Below are 25358 nucleotides of genomic sequence, written 5' to 3'. Positions count from 1 at the left end.
AAAGGGGACAGGTAGAGAGAAGAGGGGCTTCTGTGGGAATGGGGGTGTGTTGGGGTAGGTATAATAAAAATATATTACATATTACATACATGAGTGAGATTGTTAAAGAATAAATAAAAATTTTACAAAAAGGCTCTAATCACTCTGGACTTTATTATACTTGACATAGAACCAGAAGCATAACAAAACCAAATATTTCTCATGGCCAGGCAGAGAGAACATGAGAATAAACAAATGACTTATGTTCTCTTCCTATTAACTTTTCCAGCTCTTTCACCCTAGGAACATTTTCTTATCGTGGTTTTCCAAGGATTTGAAAGAGCTGATATGCCAAACAGCCATTTATTAAACTAAATGGTTTCCCTCTTTAAATAACAATCAATGTCTCATATCCGCTCGTCTGATTATTAATCTGACTCGCTGAAGACAGCCATGTCCTCACACATCCTGAGTTGTTTTGGCTCAATGCAAACAACATTTATATTTAGTTATCTGGCCTAGTCTAACCAGGGAGGACTTTAGCTCTGATTGAGTTGGATATCAGCTTTGATATTTAAAAAGGCCAGTGACACTAGCAAGAAAGATCTTTCTTCAAGGAATCACGGATTCAGGTGCTAGTCTGTGGCTAGTGATGTTCAGAAAATCATCTAGTTATGTTGCCTTCAGTGCCCTCACCTGTAGGAAAGAATCTAACAGCATCTACTCAGAAGCTACTGTGAAGGTCGATGGAATCACAGGATGTAAAACACTTCTTACACCACACTTGCTGTGCAAGTGTCACGCTATTAGGAATAGAACTTTAAACATCTGAATTCTTTGATGATACTAGTATAACTTATTAAAACTTTAACAACTCCAAGTTTCCCTACCCACTACATTGCAAGGACACTATATTCCCAACGTTCCTCCAAAGGATGTTTGTAAAGGTGGGTAGGTGGATGGATGGATGGGTACATGGGTGAATGGACTGATAGGTAGGGGATGGACAGATAGGTAGCTGGATAGATAGATAGATCGGTGGGTGGGTGGGTGGGCGAATGGACTGATGGATAGATAGGTGGATGGGTATGTGAATGGGTAGGGAGATAGATTGATTGAAGGATGGGTGAGTGGGTAAGTGGATGGGTGGATGGGTGGATGGGTAGATAGGTGAATGGACCAATGTGTAGTAGATAGGTGGGTAGATGGATAGTTTGTGAGGAGGCTAGATGAATAGAAGAGGTACTTTAAGAAACACCTTTGGCTTTCTGTGGGTTCTAGAGCAACATCTGGACCACTCTGACTATACACAGAAGAGACGTGCTGTGTGTGACTTCACTTCTACCAGGAACCAGTGTTGGTAAAGCAGGACCTAGCTGAACAGGGAAAGTCTCTGGGCTACCCAGCTGACTTTTGGAATGTGAGTGTGAGGCCAGCCTGGTCTCACATAGTGAGACCTGATCTCAAAAAAAAAAAAAAAAAAAAGTCTATATTATATTTGAATTAAGCTCATGGTTTTGTGTTAGGCTATATTCATAGATATTCTGGGGATACACTTCCACCTTCAGGCCACAAGTTGGATATAATGAATAAAATGACAATTATTCTTCAGATCTGTGGTTCCCAAACTGTGTAGCTAAGTATCCCATGATACCAGAGTGAACCAGAAGAATGGCAGGACATTCAGTAGCATTTGTAACACCTCTTGAAAAATACTGATTATTTGAACTTAATTGCTTAGGGAACAGAACACAGGCATTTTCCCCTTGATTTGGGAGTACTATGAAAAAGTCGCAGACACAAAGGGTTGGTTCTAGAAGCTCACTACATCCTGGGCTTATGCCAATTAGTGTTTGACAACGTGGTACAAACCAGAGGGAACTTCAACTGAGGAAATGGCTCCATAAAACGGGCCTAATGTAGACAAGTCTGTGGGGATTGTTTTGACTGCTCACTCATGTAGGAGGGCCCAGCCCACTGTGGGTGGTACCACCTCAGAGCAACTGGTTCTGAGTTGTAGAATAAAGCAGGCCAGCAGAGTGAGCACTCCTCCATGGCCTCATCTTCAGTTCTCACTGCTAGGTTCCTGCTGTGAGCTTCTGCTCTGGATTCCTTTGATCATGGACAAAGATATGGATATATAAACCAAATAAACTGTCTCCTCCCACAACTTGGTCTTGTCCATGTTTTATCCAAGCAACAGAGAAGCAAACTAGGATGGGACTCAAAGCCAAGAACCCCACATCATTCACTTCTGTTTAATTACTCCTATCATCAAAACAACTAAAAGCCACAGCCTTAAAGTTAGTGGAGCACTATGACTATGAATGAATGAACGAATGAATGAATGAAATGAATGGAGACGTGAGACTGTAGACTACTATCATACCCTCACCACTTAACCAATGTCCATCATACCCCTGATCAGAAATGTCTAATGGCATGAGAAATAAGCTCACTTCACCACTCAGGGTGCAGAGCTAACCTGGGTTCATTCTTAAAACACACACACACACACACACACACACACACACACACACACACACTGAGCTATGTGCACATCCTTTGAGTCTTGCTCTACATAATTTGTCAACATAGACAAACCTGGAGACGAATTCTACTTCCTCTTCCATGATTACTTGCAGTGAGGAAGAAACAAAAGACCTGAAACTTACCCGTGGGGTCCTCTTCCTGGGGAATGTGAGGTTGAGATAGTTATTAGGAATGAATGGTTTGCCCAAGCCGAAGTCAGCATTTTCTCCATAGTTTTTACGCCAGGAATCTGTTGAGAAGTAAAAGCATCATTGGGATCCAGGGTCCAGGTGGTGATGTAACTTGTGGGTGTCCTTGTATCAGGACTCTTCTGGAATAATTCCCTTACCCCACCCTTTATGAAGCCTTGAGTGGCAGAGGGGTGTGGAGAGGCCACCATATCTCTTCAAGTAGTCACCTTTATTTGGCCTCTGAATCAAAGGGAAGGTGTCTGGAAGCTGCAGAGTAGACAGCACCAGCCAGCTCAGGCTGGGGGGCAGAGATGATACTAGAAACTAGACACAGGCTCCATGCTTACCCATGGGTCTCAGCGGGGTGCCCCGGAAGAGCTCATAGAACTTGGAGAGGTACATAACCATGCTGAGCTTGTCAGGCTCCTGAGTAGATGCCATCTCTTTGCCTGTAGTCACAGGCAGGATCCCAAACTCACGCTTGGCCACATCAAATGCCAGTTGATTATTCTCCACAGCATCATCTTCATTCAGTGAGTCAAAGTTGCTGGAAGACCAATGCCAGGTGAAGTTCAGGGTGAGACAGGAGGCACTGAGCCCACAAGGAACACCGTGGGCTGATGACTTTTTAGCCCCATTAAGTCCCAACCTCAAGCCCAGGAACATGCCTTGCTTGTGAAGTGACTGAATCAAACTGAATCAGACCATAATTATACCACTGACCTAGGCTGAAACCATCAAAAAATGATTTACTCTCTTTGGAAAATATAGAAGTTAGTTTAATTACTTCTCTTTTTCATTTTAATTGCTATGGTAACAGGATCTTTCTCAAACCAATCAAATTATATGTATCATATGGAGATTAGATTCTTATCTCCTCATGGCTAGATGAATTTGGTAGGTTTCCATCAACCCTTTAAGAAGGGTAGACATCTGCTGATTCCCAGGTCTATAGGTATTTTCCCCCCTTTGGAAATCATGAAGGGTTTCTAGAATGTCATCTCATCTTCCAGTTGACCCTGCCATTTTGCCAACATATGAAGAAGTCTTAGAAGATTCTAGAAATGATCTGATGAATCTGGGTGTCAAAAAATACTTCTTTGGCTAAGTAGGTCTCTTTTATACTTCCTATACTGAGGGAGGGAGTTCTGAGGCCTATGTTTGATTTCCAAAATGTGGCTATTAGGGTTGGGGGGGGGGCAAGTGCTGAGACACAACCACTGATCCTACGATGACAGACATGTACTAGGGACACAGGGCACATAGGTTGCTGAGGTTCCTTGTGTCCAGGGTCTAACACTCACATCAGCTCTGGCCGGAAGCGGTGGATGATGGCACACAGTGCCAGGCCACTGCGCCAGGATGTGGTCAGGTCAGTGACATGGACATGCTGGTAACCCTCGGTCTGCTGCTGGCACCAGGTTAAGAGCTTGTTAGGCCGGATGTCTGACTCTGTGGGGAAGATATAGGTGGTGAGGCTTTGCAGAAATTCCCAAGAGTTCAGCCTGAGGATCACTCCCACTGCCATCAGGGATGGGAACCAGGAAGGCTGGATAGCATAGATGTAATGCTGCTGGCTACTGCACACTATATCTCATAGCACCATCTCTAGGGACCACTATGGCTAGGGTCCAGGATTGGAGGCTAGGAACATAGACCCTGCATCTATTAGGTGACACTAATGACATGGGGCTGTCATGGACAGAGGTGCTCACAACCAGGTTTGATGCAAGCTGGCCCAGGGAGAACTCCCTAAAGAAGATGTTTGGGGATGTGTATTTGAGCTGGCTATTGAAAAATGTCTAGGAGTTCATCCAACAGTGGCATTTCAGAAAAACAGGATGGAGTGACAGCAAAGAATGTGGAGAGCTTGTCATGCTTGTGCAACAATCAAAGTTTATTACTGTAAACTGTTTTATAGCAGCTGGGTATGTGCTGTGTGCAGGGAAGTAAGGGAGAAGCTTGACACAGAGGGAGCTGGGGTATCTCTGGGTTGGAGAGGAAAGGGGCCCTAGAGAAAGGCTGTTGGGGAGTTACTCATTGAACCATCCCTCCCCTGCCTCTGAGTACCACTGAGTGCCAGTGCTGTGTCAGGATTAGAAAGATAAGGAGAGGGGGAAAGCCCAGGAATCTGTTGTCTAGCTGCTGTCATCCCAGAAAAAGCAGGCAAAGAAATCCCAGCCCCGTGGCACTCCCTACAGTAGACTTTCCTGTGCTAAGTCCTTAGCGAGTAACTGTATGTCTTAATTCTGATAATCCTGTCTTAGTCTTACTCTTATAGATAAGGAAACTGAAGGACAAAGAGGAGAGGCACCTGCAAGGTCACATGGGTATGGGGCAAAGCTAGGCTGTCCTGGGTCCGAGCAAGCCTCATCCCCTGCACAGCTTGTCCCGGGGTCTCAGAAGGGCAACTTACCCCGCCTGGAGAGGCTAACAGATCTCCTCACTGTGCCCCATCCCTCAAGAGAGAAGCGCTCCAGCTCCTTAGTGATGTATAAATGCTTCACCTACAACCAGGAAAAGAACACACATCTACCCATCAGTTCCCAGATCCTGGGCTGGAAGCCTCTCTATGCTCCACACCAGACTCCCAGCCCGGTACTACGTTCCTCAGGTTTTGGCTGCTGTGATTGTCAGCAGGGAATCCAGACAACTGAGCACAGACAACAGGCCTCAACTGTCTTCCCAAATGAGGCAGAACTGACAGTGACTATCTAATTTGCTAGTAGGAACCCATATTATTCTCTGACCTATTAATCGAAGACGATAGAAGTGGGGTGGATAAATGACATCCAGAAAGGGAGGCAATATCTAGGTAAGTGGATCATTTCTGAGAGAGAGGAATGATCAGTGTCACATTTGCACAGGGACAAATTAACATGTGAAAATATATAAATAAGCACATATGCACAGTAACCTATGTGTTCTAATTCCCTCCTATAGACTATAAAGAGGCCTATAGGCCTTTATTGTACCTTTGCATCTTGTGGGGAAAAGAATTGGCTCCATACCTTCACTAGCAAGCTTTGGTGACCTCAGTTACAGGAATGTCACAATTTATGAAACCAGTCCTTTTTTAAAAGTCACTGCAGGGCTTGAGACAGACTAGGGGGTGGGCTTACCTGGTGAGGCCTCACGCAGTGCAAGTTGAGGTTTGGGTACCGTGTTGCTGGGTCCAACGTATACTGCTCAAAATTTTTGTTGATGTTCTCTGGGGTTGTCTGAGGTAGCAACCGGTAAAGACTTTCTCTGCAGGGAGTCAGAGCCCAGAGGTCAGGGGTTACTCTTGCCACCTCAGGCCCTAGTTCCTATACACTTCTCTCCCCCAGGCCTCCAGCCTCCCTGGTTCCAGGGAAGGCCTCTGGATGTGTTTGCATAAACCTCCATTGTAATCTGACATACTTCTGAGAGATGCAAAAATGTGGGGGAGGTAAAGGAAGGGGGAGAGGAGGAAGAGCGTCCAGGTGGTAGGGATGTGGTTTCCTTCCTTGAGCAGGAGGCAGGAATGCAGGCCCAACATCTCAGTAGCCTCTGGTTCAGCTAAAGCCACCACCCAGCCACAATGCTCCTCTGGCCTGCCTCTGTGGCTGCAGGGGTCCACACCCAAGACCATCAAAAGCCTGTCTCCCATATCAGCAATAACTCTCCAAGTCAGCCAACTGTTCATTGTCCCATGACCAGCAGCAAGGGCCTGGGAGCAAGCCAGGACTTCAACTGTAGGAGAGGCCTGGCAGGTCACAGGATCCTTACCCAGGACAGGACACTGTGCAACGTCCTTGAAGACTTCCTTAAATAAACCTCTTGGGCCTTGTGGGGATGAGAAAAATCAGAGAGTCCTGATTTAGGACTAGTCCATGTCAAGATTTGTCTCCATTAGTGAGAAAAACTCACTGATAGAGAGGGATCATGACCCAGTGAGTGTCCTTGACGACCCTGAGATCACATCAGGCCACATAGCCAAATGGTAGATTATGCTCAATGCAGAGGCTGCAGGGCAGCCAGCCTGGCTCTACTCCTGCCTAAGCCTTCTACCCAGCAGCCCCCCAGTTAAGAGCTCTGCTCTTGAGGCTCACCTTTCAGCCAGCACCTGCAGAGGAGGGGTTCCCTGGTCCCAGCTCTTTACCATCCATGCTGTGTCAAAGGCCGCCAGGAAGCCCCGTGCACAGCCCGTGCCCATGGGCCAAAATGGCTGTAAAAGAACACATGTCAAATTCTTATCGAATCTAGTGACTCCCAGTCTCCTCTCCCATTCTATCTGGCACTCTCTGGTTGCCAGCTATGAGCCAGAGCACATGGAACCCTGCTGCCCACAGTTTACCAGAATCCCAGGTAGCTGTAGCACAATTGTGAAGGGTATAATAGCCCCCCCCCCCCACGTAGCAAAGCTACCTGGGGGTTCTAGAAGAAATAGAATGGAACCAGGAAATGATTCATCAATGTGCGGCCTTTATGCTCATGGTAAACATTGGATAGGATTCTGATCTCCTTCCATTTGGGAAGATCAGTGGCAAAGGCTTTGTGGCTGGACAACGATGGAGCCTGCCAGAGCACTTAGCACAGGAGGGGAATGAGGATGGGGAGGTTGGGAAGGAGCCAGGGATAGAAGCGACATGCCACAATAAGGGAGAACAAGGATTGATCTGGTCAAGTCAAGGACAAATAGCTTGCCCCATGGTGTACACAGAGCAGGGTTTGCAACTGGACTCTCAGCAATAGATAACTTTATAGACACTGTTGGTGTTCACATTAAGATCAGAGGCTAACCCTCAAATGGTCATTTATCTGAAGATCCTTGCACTTATGGGGTCATGATGGAAAACCCCATGTCCCCACAGCCTTCCTTATACTCTAGATTTCTACACTGCAAGGCACACAGGGCCACCCACATGGGTAACAGGTCCCAGCCATGTTGTGAGAAGGACAGTTCTGGGCTCTAGATCAGGGTTGATTAGTTTTGTTCTTCAATCTAGAAGCAACTAGAGAAGCTGAAAATGGGAGAAAAGGCTTCTGCTACAGGCAAACTGACAAATCCCAGAATATAGCCAAAAGGGCTGGCTCCCACGCCAACACGGCCTTGGTAGAGGTCATTGTCTGAGAACCTGCCCTTCCCTGGGATGTTGGCTGCAGAGGTTACAAGCCTGAGTGCAGATGCGGAGAACTGAACTGTACCATGAGTAAAGGGCTCTAAGGGCAGGTGGTACCTCAAGCAAGCTGTCACCCACAAGGGCCACAAGCAGCTGGTGTGCCTGGCGCTCACGCATCAGGGCTGCATTTTCTGAGGCATACATGGAGGTGAAGTCGAACATGGCCACATCAGGCTGCCCATTGTGATTTATGGCAAAGTCTAAGGATGGCAGCTGGTAATTGGTGGCAAAATCTGCAGCTTCACGGGCATAGGAGAGCAGGTTATCCTGGTTCACGTTCTCCGTACACAGCAGCATCTCCGTGTCAATGTAGTCCTGGGGAAGATCAAAACCTATATCAAAATCTCCCTCTTCTCCAAAGGGCTAGGTTCAGACCCCCTTTAGACGAAAGACCATGGGATGGGTCTTTACAGAGATGCTAGTCAAAACAAAAACAGAGGGGCTGGGTGATGAGTCAGTCTGTAAAGCATTTGCTGTGAAAATATGAGGGCCTGAGTTCGATCCCTGGAACTCACATTAAAAAGCCAGGTAGAAAAGTATGTGATTATATTCTCTTGCTGAGGAGGCAGAGATGAAAGGATCTCCAGGAATCCTTTGCTAGCCTGCCTAGCCTAATGGGTGGACTCCAGGCCAGTGAGAGACCTCGTCTCAAAAGACAAGATGATGACTCCAGAGGAATCACCCTGTAACCAAGCTCTGACCTCCACAGAGATTCACACACGTTCATGTGTGTCTGCAGGAAATGTGTGTGTGCACACATGTGCACATATGTATGAGCATACATGTGTGAACCCAAACTAGAAAACCAGAGGCAAGAAAATAAACACATGGTCCAGCCACAGTGGTTAGCATGGTTGTGATTAAGCACCCAGTTTGGCTTTGGGCTTCTTGGCATTCAAGGTGAAGGGAAAATGTGATATGGGCTTTCCTTATCAGAAAATGTAGCATAGCAATTCCTCACAGGAGGCAAGTTTTTCCTGGCACGGAGTGCTGAAAGATCTCTCTCATGTAGGAATTTAGACAGAGGACACTGGGAACTGTAATGAACAGTGCTTGATAATGGCCTCCCGGCAAACAAGGAACACATACATTGCGCATGGCTGGTTCTGGTGATAACTTTCAGTACAAGTAAGAGACAATGGAATAAGCCAGTGATTTAATAATGGGTGGATTTGAGCTACCGGGGTGCAGATATGCTGTGGTTAGTGTCAAACAAGATAAGAAAAAAGAGGGTATGCCATGTCACTCTCTGGATTTCTTTCCAGACTCGGTTGCCCACTTTTCTGTGATGCTGGGGATGCTTGCGGCTTGGCTGTGAAAGTAGGCAGTGTCCCACTTGTCTGCTGGGGTGGAGACACTTCGACAATGAGGAAACTCATCCCAGGGATGCAGAGTGCTAGAGAATGAAAAGTTTAGAAGATTTCCAAAGTCTATTCTGCTCATCTTTGGCAAAGAAACTTAAAGGCCACCTTTCCTAAGGATGATGTGAAAGGGCAATTTTCCATTGATAGAATGCTTGCTATTGTATGAAAAATCTGGGTTCACTCTCCACCACTGAATAGAACTGGCAGTGGTGATATGTGCATGTAATATTAGTATGTGGGAGATGGAGGCAAAGTGATCAGGAGTTCAAGGTTATCCTCACCTGCAAAATGAGTTCAAGGCCAGCTGGCATATATAAAACCCTGTCACAGCTGGAATTCTGTTTAGCTTCATTCTGAGTCTCCATTTTCTCATTAGCAAAATCATAATTATAAGACTCCTTGTAGCCAAATGAAAATGAAGAGAATGTATATACATGAAATATCCCATGCCATGCCTGGTACACAGGAAATGCTCAATAGACACCCCTACCAATTCATAATGTCATGAATGGTATCATACGATGAGATGTGACTAGGTTCATCCAAGGGTACATCTACAGGTCCTAAGATATACAATCTCCTCTATACCCAGAGTGAACTTCTGATTCCATTTCCTGTGATTTCAAATACTCTGTTTTGGAAATTCTAATATTTCCTCAGAGAATGTATCTAGCATTCACCAAAGAGGGGGCTGAAGAAGCCACCTCAGCACACCTGAGGGAAGAAGAGGACATCATATCTTCAGACTGACCAGCCAGTAGTCGTCAGCTGGCAGATGCAGAAGTTTGGTGATATCAGCAGCTGGTGTGTGTGTGTGTGTGTGTGTGTGTGTGTGTGTGTGTGTGCGTGTGTGTGTGTGTGTGTGTGTAAGGTGAGGCTAGCTTCACCTGTCTGATCTACAGCCTCTACCCACATCCCATGCTCTTAGCAGAGGCCCCAGCTAAGGTGGAGGAGGCCAGGGGAGGTCTGGGTTACTCATGATTCCAGGCCAAATGCCAATACAAGCTGGTGAGAAAATAGGTACACTGTACTCTGGCAGGCAACAGTGAGTGGTCCCAGTCCAGGACAGAACCTGGAGGCAAATGACCTGGGGCTGTGGGATCCTTATTGTGAAGCAGTAAGCACTGGAACTCTAGAAGGGCGAGACCTGACCAAAGCTCTGGTCCTCCCCACTTCCTCTCTCTCATTTTTATTCATCCGTATGCATGAGTCTATGTAAGTCTATGCCATGTGCATGTAGTGCCTGCATAGTTCATAAGAGAAAGCACCAGATCTTCTGGAGCTGGGGTTACAGTCAGCTGGAACCTCCTGATGTGGGTGACAGTTACCAAACATGGGTCCTCTGGAAGAACAGCAAGTTCTCTTAACCTCTAAGTCATCTCTCCAGCCCTACCTTATTCTCTTTTATACTGGATGATGCATGCTGGGCCTGGTGTGTGTGGCTGCAATCTCAGCTCTTGGGAGGCTGAGGCAAGAGGATGGAGAGTTTGAGGGCAGCCTGGGCTAAACAGCAAGGCATTATCTCAGAACAAAAATCATAATTAAAAAGAAGCAAAATCATGGAGAGAAACCAAAGAGCCAACAGGGCAGAAAAAGTTTCCAAACAAGGCTTGGGGGGAAAGAACTCTGAAAACCACTGTCTATCAGGCAATGTGTTAAGCATGATGCATGTGCATACAAATATACATACATGTGTGTACATTCCTCATGCATCCCCTGCCCAAACATAGTTATGTCTCAAGAACCCTTTTCAGAGGATTTATAGAAGTTATTCCATTTTATAGACATAGGAGTGAGAATCAGGAAAAAACTCAAAATCTTGGCCACCATCCCAAGTTAGCTCATGAGAGAACTGGGTCTCTGCAAAAAGTGAGTGCTTTCCCATGGCAAAGGGACACAATGTGAGACTCCCAAGTGATGGCATCTCTATGTTCCACAAGGACAAGGAGTCCCCATCTCCAAGTGAATGTGACCTCCTAGAGAAGGAGTGGGGCCAAATGAAGAATGACATTTGGAAGGGAAAGATTCAGCTGATCACATTCTGGGCAAAAGCCTCTCACCACAACAGGTTTGAAACATATCTATGTGGATGGATAGTCACACAATGCCAAAGGCAGCAAGGTGCCAGGCAGTTTCTCTTTCCCTCCCCCCTTGCATGGGTTCTAGCAGGACAGTATCTTCTCTCACATCTGCTGATGCTGCCAGTCCATGTTGCCTGGGGAAAGACAGGTGATACGTCACTGTAGATGGGTACGTACGTTAATAATGACGCCTTTGTCCAGCAGGCTCTGCTTCTTGGCTGTCATGACAAAGTAGTGGGTACAATCCTTGTAGTAAACAATGTTCTCGAGATCAATCCCTGAAAGGAGAAACATTCAGACTCAGTTTACCAACCTGCACCTTGCTTAATTCCAGGTCTCATTCTGTATGTGCAGAAGATGCATATAAGGCATATAAGATAAATAATAAAGACATACCAGGCTGGGGAAGGCAGAAGAGAGGACCAGAAGTCACCCGGATTAAAGCAGCTAGCTTTTATAATTGCACAGACATGTTCAAAAACAAAACAACATAAACAACCACAGGTGTCTAGTATTTCTAAATTAAACGTAGATAGGAAGTGTTATAGGAAGTGATGGACAGGAATTTGGATGCTAAGCAAAATCCAACTTTGAACCTAACCATATGGCTCAGGCCCCATGCACTGTGTGTCCCACAGAACACGTCTACTATGTATGTCCTCGCTAGCATGAGACAGCCCAGGTCAACGGAACAACAGCTCTAGGTTAGAGGCCTAAATTACATGGTATGTGTGTATGTGCATGTTCCTGTGTGTAGGCCAGAAGAAAATCTCATTTTTCATTTTTCAGGTACCTACATTGACTATCATTGAGTCAAAGCTCAGCAACTAGACTAGACTGGCCAGCCAGTAAGTCTCAGGGATGCTCAGGTCTCCACATCCCAGAGCTGGGATTATAGTATACACCACCATGCCCAACATTTTTATGTGGGTTCTGGGAATTGAATTCAGATACTCAGTGGAACCATCTCCCCAGCTATAGATCTCATCCTTTGTCCTTTCCATGGACAGCAACACACTCACACATTAGGATTCTGCACTTAAGGTCATGCTATGAGATGACCACTTAGCTCCATGTTCTTAAAGAGATATGGGGAGGCTCATTCAGCGCCACCAGTTTCATCTGAGAACTTAACAGAAAGTCAAATCATTGGGGATGCTGAATTATAAACTGGGAGCAGGGCCTGGGTGACTCTAATGAGAAGGGAAGTGACAGGCACAGAGTGACCTCAAAGCATCCACACAAGGTGCGCTGGGTAACCATAGGAATACCCCTATTATTACAGTAAAATAGGAAATAACCATGCATGCAGAAGGCCCCCAAGAGAATCAAAGGAAATTTATCACTGTCACTGATGTGAGACAATGACTTACAGTGTGTAACAACAGCCAAGTTTAAAGGAAGCTCATGAAAGTTTTGGAGAAGCACACTCAATGTCCTGCCATAATCCCTATCTGGTGGTTTGGATATTTACTTTCTTTGTTCTAAGGGGAAGGAAGGGCTGGAAAATTAAGTATTAAATCATTCAAAGGATATAATACTCTGGAAAGGAAATATTAAAACTTGTAATAATAAATTGTGGAGGCTCAGAAGGACATAAGATGGCAAATAACATTGTGACCAGAAAGGGGCAGAGCCAGGCTCAGCAACTCAGCCCATTCCTAGAAGATGAAACTTAAAGAAAATGATTCCATAGAAAGAGGTACCTTAACAGGAAACTCACAGAATGTGGAGATCAGAGGGCAGAGTTTTAAGTGGAACATGGATGTCTTTGTGGGACACAGGTTTTCTGTTACAGATACAGTGGAACCAGCCATAGGCAAGTGTGAATGCGTGCGCATGACTGTGTTGTGAAATCACAGCTTGCTAAGGGACCTTGAAACCTGAACATCCTAACATCTCGATGTATCATGAAACAAGCCCCTTTGAATTTTTTCTCCCTTTGGCCCTTCGAACATAAAAAAAAAAACAAAACAAAAAACAAAACAAAACAAACAAAAAAAAACATTTGCATCTCAGAGGCAATACCAAAGCCACGAGGTCATCCACAGTCCTCAGGCTTAGATGCCAAGACACAGTCCCCCAAACCTACTATCAGGGCTATATTTAAGATTGAATGAGAAAATGAGAAAAATGGGAAATATTAAAATGCACTAAGAAAAGGGGAAGAAAACATATGGACACATTGATTGGAATGGTAGTCACGTGAAATGACAGAAAATGTCAATAGACCAGTGCAGCCTGGGCAGACAGAGAGTATTCATGGCATTCTTTCACTTCCTTTATAGACAGAGATTCCTATAGTTGAGGCTGGTCTCAAAATTACTATGTAGTGGGTACTAGCCTTGAACATCTGGTTTTCCTGCCTCTATCTTACAAATGCTGGGATTACAGGCATGTGCCACCATGCTTGGTGAGTATAGAGGCCTTAATTTAACAATATCATTGCACTGTTTTTTCAAGGAACAATGTGCATTTTTTGGTCAGATTATACAGAAATAACCTGACAAAATAACCTTTGTTCCTCCTCTACCCTTAAGAGCATCTGTTGTTCATTTACTGGCTATCTGGGCATAACAGAATATAAGTCTTGGTTTGCTGATCTGCCTCAGGCTTGTACACTCAGTATTCAAAAGATTATATATTCAAAAGATTATCTGTTAAGCTATTGAATCAATATCTTCTGTCTTCTAGGCCCGTGGTTAGGTGACAATTGCTTCCAGAGTGCGGCAGGGGTGGGGGTGAGGTTTATGTGGGTCCTTGTCCTATCTCATAGGGAGAGGCAGCGAATGTGCTGTACAAAGCACCTGGGAGTCTTCAGGGTCTCCCCTCAGATACAGGCTTCCTCCTCAGAATGTTCCCAGCATTTCATGCTGACCTTATGCACAGGCTTCCTGACTACCCTGTGTCACAGTGCTTCATGTGGGTACCCTCTTTGGATAGGGAGAAACTTCAGGAGGGGTGGGGCTAACATTGAATTTTTACTCCATGATGCTGAGCACCAGTATACAATAGACACTCAGTAAATGTCCACTATCCATTAGCCAAGTGGGTAATGTATTTCTACACACAACATCCAGAACACTCTCTCAAGATTCCCTCTTGGCCTCTGGGCATTTACTGTACTGAGAGAAAGCTTTGCTCTCAGACCTCAGTCCCAGCAACCACTGGAAGCCAGCGGGCCCTGTGAACAGTTTGAAAATCTTGGAAAGGGACTGGGGAGATGGTTTAGTCAGAAAAACGTATGCTGGGCAAATACTGAAGAATGGAATTTGATTCTCAGAGTTGGGGGAAGGCCGTCATGGTATTACAATCCCTATCCTGTGCAGAAACAGATCCCTCACTGGCCATTCAACCTCGCCTATTTGTCAATTATCAGGCCAGTGAGGCCTTTTCTCAAAAACAAAACAAAACAGAAAAATGGACAGTATCTGAAGAATGCTCTGGTCGTATGACCACCATACTTGTGTTCAAACACGCACTCTCTCTGCCTCTCTCACTCAGAAACTGTGAATAGCGTCTGCTCGAGAGAGGTGAAGTCTCACCTGTTTCTTCCTTGAGGTCCTGAAAGAACTTCTGGTTGAAGATAAAAGCCACGCCACTGATCTCCTCCACCTTGGCCTCCGCCGTGCTGTTCCTGTTTATGAAGTTGGCAGTGATGGCGATGGCCAGCTTCCCTCGGAACTCCTTCCTCCTGAACCCTGTGGAATAGAAGGGATAGATGGGCCAGTCCTCTAGATCAGGTGGAACTCACACAACATTGCTGGTAACACTCTTCTCGGTGTCACACAGACAATGGGGACAGGGGCTCTGGAGCAGGCACAGGCATTGAAGTCAATGGGGCTCTGTTTTCTATACCATTGAACCTCATGCATCATTGACATATCCACAGACCAATGGTTAAAATGATCTGTGCAGCGGCCACCACAGAGCTCAGCCCTCTGTAGACATTCTGAGTATGTCACTGAACAGTCTTAAGGTGCTTTGGCAATGAGGCCTTTTATGATTAGCCAAGTCAAACGATTTTGTTAGCATTTTAAATGGAAAAGAAAACCTTTTAGAAAAATAGGATTAGACTGAAGTCCCGTAGGTCAGGGATGGTAAAATATTTTCTTTATATCTTTGTTGTTATGGGTTGTATTGCATTGCCATCTCCCTGCCACATATGCATGGTGAAGTCCTAACTCTTGGTGTCTCTGTATGTGACCTTTCTGGAGATGGAGTATTATAGATGTGCTTAGTTAAGATGAGGTCTACTGGAGTAGAATGGATCCTGTGCTATAAAACATCCCTGATGTCTTTATCCACAGGGGAAGTTGGATACATATACACACTGAGGAAGATGCTCCATAAAGATAAAGGCGGAGACAGAGGCGGTGCTTCTGAAAATAACACCAAGGCCTACTAAAGGAAACCAGGCCACTGGTTCCCAGTGGCTGGTGCCTTGGATGTATGCTAGCTGGTTTAGGTCTTGACATGAACCTAGATATTCCTGGGAAGAGGGACTCTCAAGTGATGAATAGCTTGAGGGTACATCTGTGGTGGCATTTTCTTAATTAGTGATTGATGGAGAGTTCAACTTATAGCAGGCTGAGCATCGTCCCTAGGTTCTCAAGTATTCCAGTTATATTTTTCCCAAACCATCAGAACAATCCCACAGATCACACATGTGTTCACACTGGCAGCTTTGAAGTGCCTGCTCTGTCAGATATTGCTGTGAGAAAATGGATACAGGAGTGAAGGCAGGGTGCCAGGGTGAGTACAGGCAGGATAGAGTGTGGGGTGTGGCAGACAGGCAAGGCCTGAGATGGAGGACCACATGTTCAGAATTTTCTGAGACCAGACTTATTTCAGTATGTGTGTCCTGTCCTCAGAGAATGAGTTTTCCCAGCCGTGCATCTCCAGCTTGTGACCCTTGACAGGGGAAAACTAAAAAATCACATTGTCCCTACTCCAAGAGACGCTACTGACACCATGATGCTTTTCAGCCATGGACTCCGACAACCCCTTCAGTATAAATGAGTATGTGAAACCTGCCTGCTGGACTCAGAGAATCAATGAACACTGACAGTTTGCTAAGCTGCCAGGCAGTGGGTGTGATTAAGAGTTATGAAGAAAGAGGGCCTCTCTGTTGATTGGTAGAGTGCTTGAACATGAATGGATGCCATTAAAATCTTGAGATGTTTGTCTTAGATGGAGTGAGAGGAGAGTGCACCTTGGCTAACACAGCAGCTGGTGCTTAGTGAGTCTGTGTTGACTTTTCCCACAGTACCTCCATTTAAGAAACATTTTCACAGATAAGCCCTCCCCTACCTCTTGCCCCCATGCTCTAAAAAGGCTCTGCTCCCCATGTTCCCTTTTGGGAATGCTTAGGTCCAGCAAGAGGAAAAGTGGAATGGCCATCGTCACATGCTCAGCCTCAGGCAGGACAGAACAACCTGCCCTCTACTCTTAGCAGAAGCATCTGCCATCTTGATCATCCTTTTCCAGTTCACCTCATTAATCTCTAAGCTCTAGCCCCCAAAGAGGAGTCCTCACCTTCCAGAGTGTTCCTATGGCCATCGGCACCAATGATGACATCAAACTCAAAGTCAGACAGGGCGTGGTCTGCAGGGAGGAATTCTGCCCGCCAGCCAACTTCTACCAGGGCAGAGAGACTGTTAGATGAGTGGACAGAGGCAGGCTGAGAGAGTGATGCCACCCCTCCCCGTTGGCCCTGAGAAATGGATAATGATCCACTGAAGCCTCCCCAAGAAAGGTCCAGGCATCAGGTATATCCAGCCTTTTGACACTGTGACACAATGCTGTTGTCTACAAAGTTCATGGTTGAGAACTGTGCAATTGAGGCTTTTTTTTTTAATGGCAAAACCCGTCATAATATTTTAATAAATTTACTATTTCATATTTGACCACATTCATAGCTATCTTGTGTAGCATGTGGCTCCCATGCCGCAGGCTGTGCATACCTGGGCAGTGCATATCCAGATTCTCTCTGGTTACCTCAGGTTTTGTGTCAGTGCAACCCAGAACAAAGCAAAGAGGCACCGCCAAATCCACACCAGTCTGAGTGAAATTGGCTAGGATGCTAACCTTGAGCAATCCCCAAACCAGTCTTCCTTGCCCCTGCCTATCTCTCATCAGATACACCCTATTTGTCCCATATTCAAGGGCTCCTTGTTGTCAAGCAGATCCCAGGGGATGTGGGAGATGTCAGGGAGCCACTTTGCTTTTCTGCTTCTTGCTCCAATGGTTTGCTGCTTATAGAAGCACACTCTCAGGGCAAGCCTGGCTGGGTTCTTGGAATTAGGGCTGGCTATCCAGCAGAGACATTACAACAGGAGCAGTCTCTGAATGTCCCATGTGATAGTGTCTTTAAAAAAAAAAAAGCAAGGAAATCCTCTCCAGGTTGTCAAATATACTGGGCTGAGGCCAGGAAAAGTCGGGGGTGTACCTCCCATGGGAAACAGCAAATTTCTCCCATACACACAACCTCAAAACTCAGCATTTCCAAGGAGGAGGATAACAGCAAGATATGAAACCTTGATGGACAAACTCCATGACTATGGTGTGTGAAAGAGATCAGAATTTGATTTCCCTTTCTTCTAGACCTCTCTCCCCCTTTAGGTTCTCAGTATGTAGCTCAGGCTGGCCTTGAACCCACTACCACCTTGCTTCAGTGCTGGGATTACAGTTATATACCACTATGTTCAGCTAAAGTATCAGGATTTAAATATGTATAATAAGAAAGAAGAATACTATTGAGAACTTGCATAGATTGAGACATTTTATAAATTAAAACTAAATAAAATTAAAAATACTGCTGGGCATCATGGCACACCTGTAATACCTGTAATCCCAGGATTCAGCATAGCAAGTCTGAGGCCAGTTTGGGTTACATATAAGACTATTTCAGGAATAATATATATGTTGTGGTGGTTTGAATGAAAATGGCCCCCACAGGCTCATCAGGAGTGGCACTATTGGGAGGTGTGGCCTTGTTGGAGGAAGTATGTCACCGGAGTTGGCTTTGAGGTTTCAGAAGCTCAAGCCAGGCTCAGTGACTCTCTCTTCCGATGATCTGCTGATCCATATATAGAACTCCCAGCTACCTTTCCAGCACCATGTCTGCCAGCATGCAGCCAGCCATGCTTCCCACCATGACAACAATGAACTAAACCTCTGTTGTAAGCCAGCCCCAATGAAATATTTTGTTTTATAAGAGCTGCCATGGCCATCGTGTCTCTTTATAGCAACAAAACGTTAACAAAGATATATGTATTCCAAGAAATATCTAGAACTTTGTTTTACAACTGTTCTAGAAGTCTGTTTCTTTATTGTATTTTAAAATATTTTGAGGGTACAGCAGGCACCTCTGCCTACCTGTGTATGAGCTGACACACATCCTGAAGCTTATGTAAACTTTATTAAGCTACCAGATCTGTCTTCTTCCTGCCACTGACTGGACATTGTTTGTCAAAGTTGCATCTTCCTAGGGACCGAGTAACCAAATTATAGGCTTCATGGCATAATAATAACTCCACCATCACCCCTGCCCTTGTTGGGAGCTGAAGAATAAGCCCAAAACCACAGAAATGGTCAAAAAAGGTAAAGTATTTGTCAGTGGAAGTATGCCAAATAGCTCCCAGCAAAAATAACTTGCAGAGATAGCCTCTGAAAGCTACCAGCACAGCTTCCCACTTGGAATATCTGCCTTCAAGGCAGAGAGGGAGAATTATACTGTACTTTGATTTTCTTGATCTTCAGGAGGCTCTAGAACCCTCACAAATTCCACATTGACATGGATTTCCACTCCCAGCATCAGGGCCACCTTGAACAGGATGAGCTGTAGTTGACGGATACCTGCCAGGAAGGAAGGAAAGGGAAAAACGACGGTCAGGAGTGATGCTTGGGTCCACCTGTGTATAAGTGCTGTACAGGTGTGGCTCAGTGAGAGCAGAACACAAACACAGCACCACATCAACTGAGTTTATATCAGGCACTCTAGGGCTTTTCATCCATCCCAAACAGTAGCCTTTTGGGACCCTTCTTATTCTCAATTAATAGAGGAAATATTGAGGCTTGATAAAGTCAAGTGACTGCTCAGGGCCACACAGAAGCAAAAGGCAGACCAGAACCAGCTCAGTCTGACCTGACAGCCCTGCTCTAGCTGTACCAGGCTGTTCTAACTAGGAAGTTCTGTCTTTCCTACATCTTTGTTGAGTTGAGCTCTGGCTCTGATGAGATAAAGATGGAGAGAGGAGGAGACAGTGAGAGTCAAGAGCCACAAGGAAAATCAGATAGCAAATGGCTCATTGGATAAGGCCTATGGCTAAAGCTCCTCCCTCTCCAATAGTAACCAGCAAAGCATGGAATTCTCCTCATCAACTAGGCTCAATGCTCTCCATCTTTTACTATTTCAAATACCTTCAGTGAATACAACCTTGTTGTCCTCCACCGCTCAGCACAAATGAGCATCCCTCACTGCACAGTGAGAAAGTTGTAAACTTGCTGCTGTGAGCTTCTTTGTATTGAGTGGGTGTAGCTCATTTAATATTTGCTGAGTGCCTGCAGTGTGCCCGGTGCCATCTTAAGTCACAGAAAGATGGCTGCATGCTCTCTACTGGAGGAAGCACATGAACAGAATGACAGGGTCTGCATTAGGGCTGTAAGAGCAACTGGGAGCACCACATTCCCTGGACAGACTGAGGACAATGAGGGCCACACGTGTGTGGCCAGGGCATCTGGGAGCCAGGAAGCTGCTGGGTAAAAATTTCTTTAGTGTGATGACAGACAGGAGGAAGTAGACAACCATGGGGGGGAATATGAGTGGATAGACAGTCTGCACTTCCTCTTCTAGAACAAGTCCTTTGTGTTAGGAACAATAATGGGGTCCCCATAGAAGGGGAGGTCCAGTATGAGGAGCAGGAAGACTGGTGATGAGGCAAGGGAGGAGGAGAGAAATCTAAGAGGGACCAGAGTTGGAAGGTGAGCTAGCTCTGTTCTGGGGGTGCTGAGAAGGGAAGATGAGTGTGTGAAGGGCTGGTCAATGCCTCTCTCCATCAGTCATAGCACACAGATCCCTGCTAAGAACCTAGGACTGGGGAATGGAGACTCTAACACAGGACATAAAGAGAAGTGTTGAGCGATGGTGAACCCAGAGACCCCCATGGTCTGAACAGAAGCCAGACAGCCTCCAGAGCCCAGGCCACAACCTGCTAAGGAGACAGTCCTTCCAGGGGAGGCGTGGCCACACCCCAGTGTGTCAAAGTTTCTGACTTCTGGTACACAGCAGGTGCTCTGTAAGTCGCCCAGCTCCACTCTCACAGGACTGCCTTGGTGATGCCATATCCTCCCAGCATTTTGCTCAAAGCCTTCACGCCACATTCTAATGAGCAGGCCTTCTTCTCTGGGTGGGTCAGAGCATCCTGCCAGCTCATGCTGTGGCTTTCTGGGCAAATACCAATTTCTTTCCATTGGACTCCTGAAATTTTCTCATCCCAAAGTGGGAATAAACTCTGGGGCTGCTGGTAAATTCTTCTGTGCCTGAATAAATTAAACCCTTAGCAGCTGATAATTCTCTCCAGTCCCACCCATACCCCACTCACTTTTCCCATCAACTCTGGTCTCATACGGACATGGCTCTTTGGGCTTCCCTCTCACCATTTCCCATGGAAAAACACAAGGTTCTTAGGTTTGGGGACCACACATAGCCCCCTGCTTACTCTATGCCACCAGACACAAAGCACTTCAGGATTCACTACACAGCAGGTGTTGTGCTAGCATGTTACAAACTTGACCCCTTGTAACCTTAGCAACTCAAGAAGACAACATTAATCTTGTTTTATAGGAGATAAAATTGAGGCCTGAGGAAGGTAAGACATTTTCACCAGTAAGGAAGAAATAAAAGAGACATGCTTGGTATTTAATTCACCTGACACCATGTGACCTGCCTAACTTCCATGTTCCACTGTCATATAGATGATGACTAGAGACCTCTTCCCTGTAAAGCTCAGAAAGGGGTGGGGGTCCTATCTCTCCAAAGCTGGTATGCCCAGGTCCTGCCTCAAGATTCTACGAGTGACCAATGGCAGATCAGGAGCCATTCTCCGCACAGACATTCAGGGACTGCCTAGCATCTGGTCTATATCCTCTGTGGGGTCACACCAAGCTTCTTCTCTCCCGACAAAGCCGTAAGGAGCGCTGGTAAGCAATGTCAGAGACTACACATCCAGTCACACCACTCCTCTGATCTGCCACCTGCCAGCTCTCCAGGACTAGCTGCGCAATGTCCAAAGGTCTCTCTCTGCACAGGAGGTCCCAACCATCTGTTCCTGTTAGGGTTTTGTGAGCTCTCTATTTCAAATTCCTCCTGGGGATGTGACTCACTCTATTAGAGCACATTTTATTACGGACAGGATCTTAGTGTGCTCCTCTGGGCTTTGTATTTCATCCATCCACTCAACAGATAGTTATTGTTCATCTATTATGTGTCAAGCACTTAGGCCCGGTGACAGGTATTTTGGCAAGCAGGAAGTGCCTGAGTCTGACCAATGGGACATAGCACAGAGCCCAGAATAAGCCACAAAGCAGACTGCCATGATCAGAGCGTGAAGTGTCCTCACCAGTGCATGTGTTTTGACATCTGAGCCCCATGCAGCGGTACTGTGTTAGGAGATTGCAGGACCTTTAGAGGATGTGGCCTAGCTGGAAGAAGGGGGCCACTAGGTGGGGGCGAAGGGGAGCTTGAAGTTTATAGCCCAGCCATTCTGTGGTGCCTCTCTTCATTTCTGGATCTGCCCAGATATGAGCTAGCAGCCATGAAGCTGCTTGTGTTTTTTACTTCCTTGCCACAATAGGCTGTTTCCCTTCATACTGTGAGCACAAATAAACTTCTCCTCAAGTTGATTCCTGGGAAGCATTTGATCACAAGCAAAGCAAAGTAAATAATGCACAGTCCTTCAGGTAACATCTATTAGTTGGGTGTGTTGGTCCCCAAAAGGCCAGCTGGAACTACTAAATGTGGCTAGATAGGTCCACCTACAGTGAGACCCGGACCTTCATGAAGCACCCCACCCCAAGCCCCACTCACTGATGTGGTCGATGGAGCCAGCACAGAATTTCCCATAGAACTTCTTGGCTCCTAGGCCCCGCAGGTCGTGGATGGTAAAGGGCCAGAGGTGTAACACATTGTTCCGGGAGAAGGTGTCCCTCTTCTCCACGACAACCACTTTGGCTCCCAGGTAGGCAAGTTCAATGGCAGTGCGCAAGCCGCATGGCCCTCCTCCTACGATGAGACACTGTGGAGGGAAAGCAGACACTTAGCAACCTTGAGTGTACAGGCAGTGCTGTCACCGGGGGGCCACCTCACCAGCCACAGCTTACTGGGCATCTGCTAGGGCCTGTCATCCATCCACGCAGTGTAGGCTCCCTGATCAAGCCCTGGGAGTACACACACAAAGGGATTTCTGGAGAAGGCGCTGTAAGATGTGTGGGAGGTTCTGAGTGAGGTTGGATCAGATCTGATCCCAGCCCTGCTACACCACCTCTTAGTTTCCTTTCCTGTGAACTCGGTCTGTGAAGTGTTGCTTTTCTTCAGAGGGCTGCTGTCAATAGGATCACCTTTGGGAAGTGACTCAGCTGTGGGGTGCTAGCCTACTATGTGCAAGGCCCTGGACTACGTATCCAAGCACCACTAAATGAGTACAGAGTAAAAGAGGAAGGTACTCCTGAGTCATGAAAATGTGAGGAACGTCATTCTTGTGACCAAAGGCTAGCCAATAGTTCCTTAGGACCAACAGCCAAATGACAAGAGAAAATATTGACAAACAGGACTTTGCTAAGATTAAAAACTTCGGTGCTGAGGCTGGAGAGATGCATCAGTAACAGAGCATTCTCTGTTCTTCTAGAAGCCCTGAGTTCCATTCTCAGCACTCATGTTGTATGTCTCACAACCACCTGTAATTACAGCTCAGAAGACCCAACACCCTCTTCTGGCCGGCCCATCATGCACCTTCACACAAATGCATCCCCCCCACACAAATAAAAATAAATCTTAAAATTGATGTTTCAAAAGCTATTACTGCCAAAGAAGTGAAAAGAAGATGGTTATGGTGTCATATGTCTGTAAGCCCAGGCTGGCCTGTCTCACCCTGACCCAGTTCCTCAACCTGGCAAAGGAAAGGAAAAAAGGGAAAAGATAGCCCCACTGATGGAAGAAAATATTCACAAACACATAACTAATTAACTCTGATACCCTACTTGTATCTTAGTATGCATAAAAATTTGATAGCTTAAAATATAAACCCCAGAGAAAGAATTTAGATTGCATTTTCCCCAGTAAAGATATACAAAGAGTCAGAAAGTAGATAAGAAGATCCCAATACTATCAGCTATCAGAGAAATGCAAAAAAAAAATAACTAATGGTGAGTGGTCACTCCCTCATCACTAGTAAAGGCTCTAATTTTATAGGGATCACGTGAATCAAGAGCTGGAAATGTTCAATTTGTACATCATGCTAGTGGAAATAATTTCAAACAGTCTGGTATAGCAATTCCTTTATCAATTAAACACAGGAGTACCATATTAGCCAACCATCCCACTCCTAGGAGCACATACACTCAAGAGAAGCAAAAACATCTTCATGCATTATATGCTTTGTTTTATCTACAGTGGCTGCTCATTAAGCAACAGCTTCAGCTGCAAGGGCAGCAGCCTGAGGGGATTCTGTTCCCTCAAAACCCACTCTTTCAAAGCTGCTGAGGGAAATCCAAATGTAAAGAACTCACAATTCAAGGTTTGAGGTGAATTCTGCTTGTTCAGAGGCTGAATAGCAAACAGCTAACCTTCTCTCTTTTCTGGCATCTTCAAAGGAAAAAAAAAATCCCAGCATCTTTCTCTCCAATCCTACTCAAAAACCCTTGCTATACGTGGTTCCTCCTTACCATTTCTTGCCAGCTACTTCCTCACTCAGCCTCCTGCTCACAGGTTAATTTTATTTGATCAAACACATCTTTGAATTATTAACAAAACGGGTAGGAAAAATGCAACACACTTTAAAATAATACTCCTCAATACCCATGAATATCAAGGGAAGGATTATTTACATCAACCCCAAATTGCAACAACTCATGAGCCTATGAATTGATGGATAAGCAAGATAGGATATATGTGTAATATCATGGGTGCATATATGTGCTTGCATGTATGGGTGCAGGTACACATGTGTGGGGGCCCAAGGTTGATATCGGGAGTCTTCCTCAATTGCTCCCCACCTATTCAAGGGACCCTTGGGTTTGCTGATCCAGGATAGTCTAGTTAGCCATCTTGCTTTTGTTCTGGGGACCCCTAATGTCTGCCTTCTAGACACTGGAGTTGTAGATAGGCTACTACACCTAACTGGCATTGATTTGGGTTTGGGGATCTGAACTCTAGAACATGCAATCTGTATAGACAGAAAGTTTGGTGTGCTAAGGTTAAAGGAAAGGAAGGGTTGGGAAGTGAATGCTACTGGATATATGGTTGTCTTTGGAATGCTCTGGAATTAGGCAGTGGTGATAGTTACATCCTTTAGTAGCATGAGTCTTATAATATGTTGATTATATTACATACAATAAAATGGTGAGACCCTATCTAAAAGAAAACTGGACTGATGCCGACTCAGCAGTTAAGAGCATTGGCTGCTCTTCCAGAGGACCCAAGTTCAATGTCCAGAACACAAAGGATGGCTCCCAACCACTTATCACTCTAGTTCCAGGGGATCTGATACCCTCTTCTAGTCTCTAGGAGCACTGTACATATGTAACATATATACATACACACATATACTCAAACATACACATAAAATAAGTATTAAAAATAAAAACTTCAGGCCCAGTGGTACATGTTTATAATCTCAGGACCTAGATAGGAGAATTGCAAATTCTAGGTAACATTCAACAAGCAAGAATTGTATGAGAAGAAGGTAATGAGAAAGAAGGGTGACCAACACTGGTATGAATGTTGGATCCTTTTTTTCTTTTTTACAAATTTTTAAATTTTTATTATACATAAGCGTGTTTTGCCTGTGG

The 25358-nt window shown here is 45.5% G+C and overlaps 1 protein-coding gene across 2 annotated transcripts in view; it reads right to left on the bottom strand.

Annotated features, from left to right (window-relative positions):
* Window positions 1–25358, bottom strand: part of Mical2 (microtubule associated monooxygenase, calponin and LIM domain containing 2) — a 186902-nt gene that overhangs the window by 88180 nt on the left and 73364 nt on the right. For both annotated transcript variants that reach the window (XM_051192696.1, XM_051192697.1), the window contains exons 3-14: window positions 22381–22588; window positions 19035–19151; window positions 16830–16931; window positions 14837–14992; window positions 11469–11569; window positions 7904–8161; window positions 6776–6891; window positions 5825–5951; window positions 5119–5209; window positions 4007–4154; window positions 3050–3249; window positions 2655–2761 (exon numbers count right to left, since the gene is read on the bottom strand). In XM_051192696.1, coding sequence (XP_051048653.1) covers window positions 2655–2761; window positions 3050–3249; window positions 4007–4154; window positions 5119–5209; window positions 5825–5951; window positions 6776–6891; window positions 7904–8161; window positions 11469–11569; window positions 14837–14992; window positions 16830–16931; window positions 19035–19151; window positions 22381–22588 — 1731 coding nt within the window. The remainder of the gene's footprint in view (window positions 1–2654; window positions 2762–3049; window positions 3250–4006; window positions 4155–5118; window positions 5210–5824; window positions 5952–6775; window positions 6892–7903; window positions 8162–11468; window positions 11570–14836; window positions 14993–16829; window positions 16932–19034; window positions 19152–22380; window positions 22589–25358) is intronic.

This window comes from Phodopus roborovskii, unplaced genomic scaffold, assembly GCF_943737965.1.
Source record: "Phodopus roborovskii unplaced genomic scaffold, PHOROB, whole genome shotgun sequence".
Taxonomy (NCBI): Eukaryota; Metazoa; Chordata; class Mammalia; order Rodentia; family Cricetidae; genus Phodopus; species Phodopus roborovskii.
The sequence above is the reverse complement of the archived record's forward strand: the minus strand, read 5'-3'. Positions and strand labels throughout refer to the sequence as shown.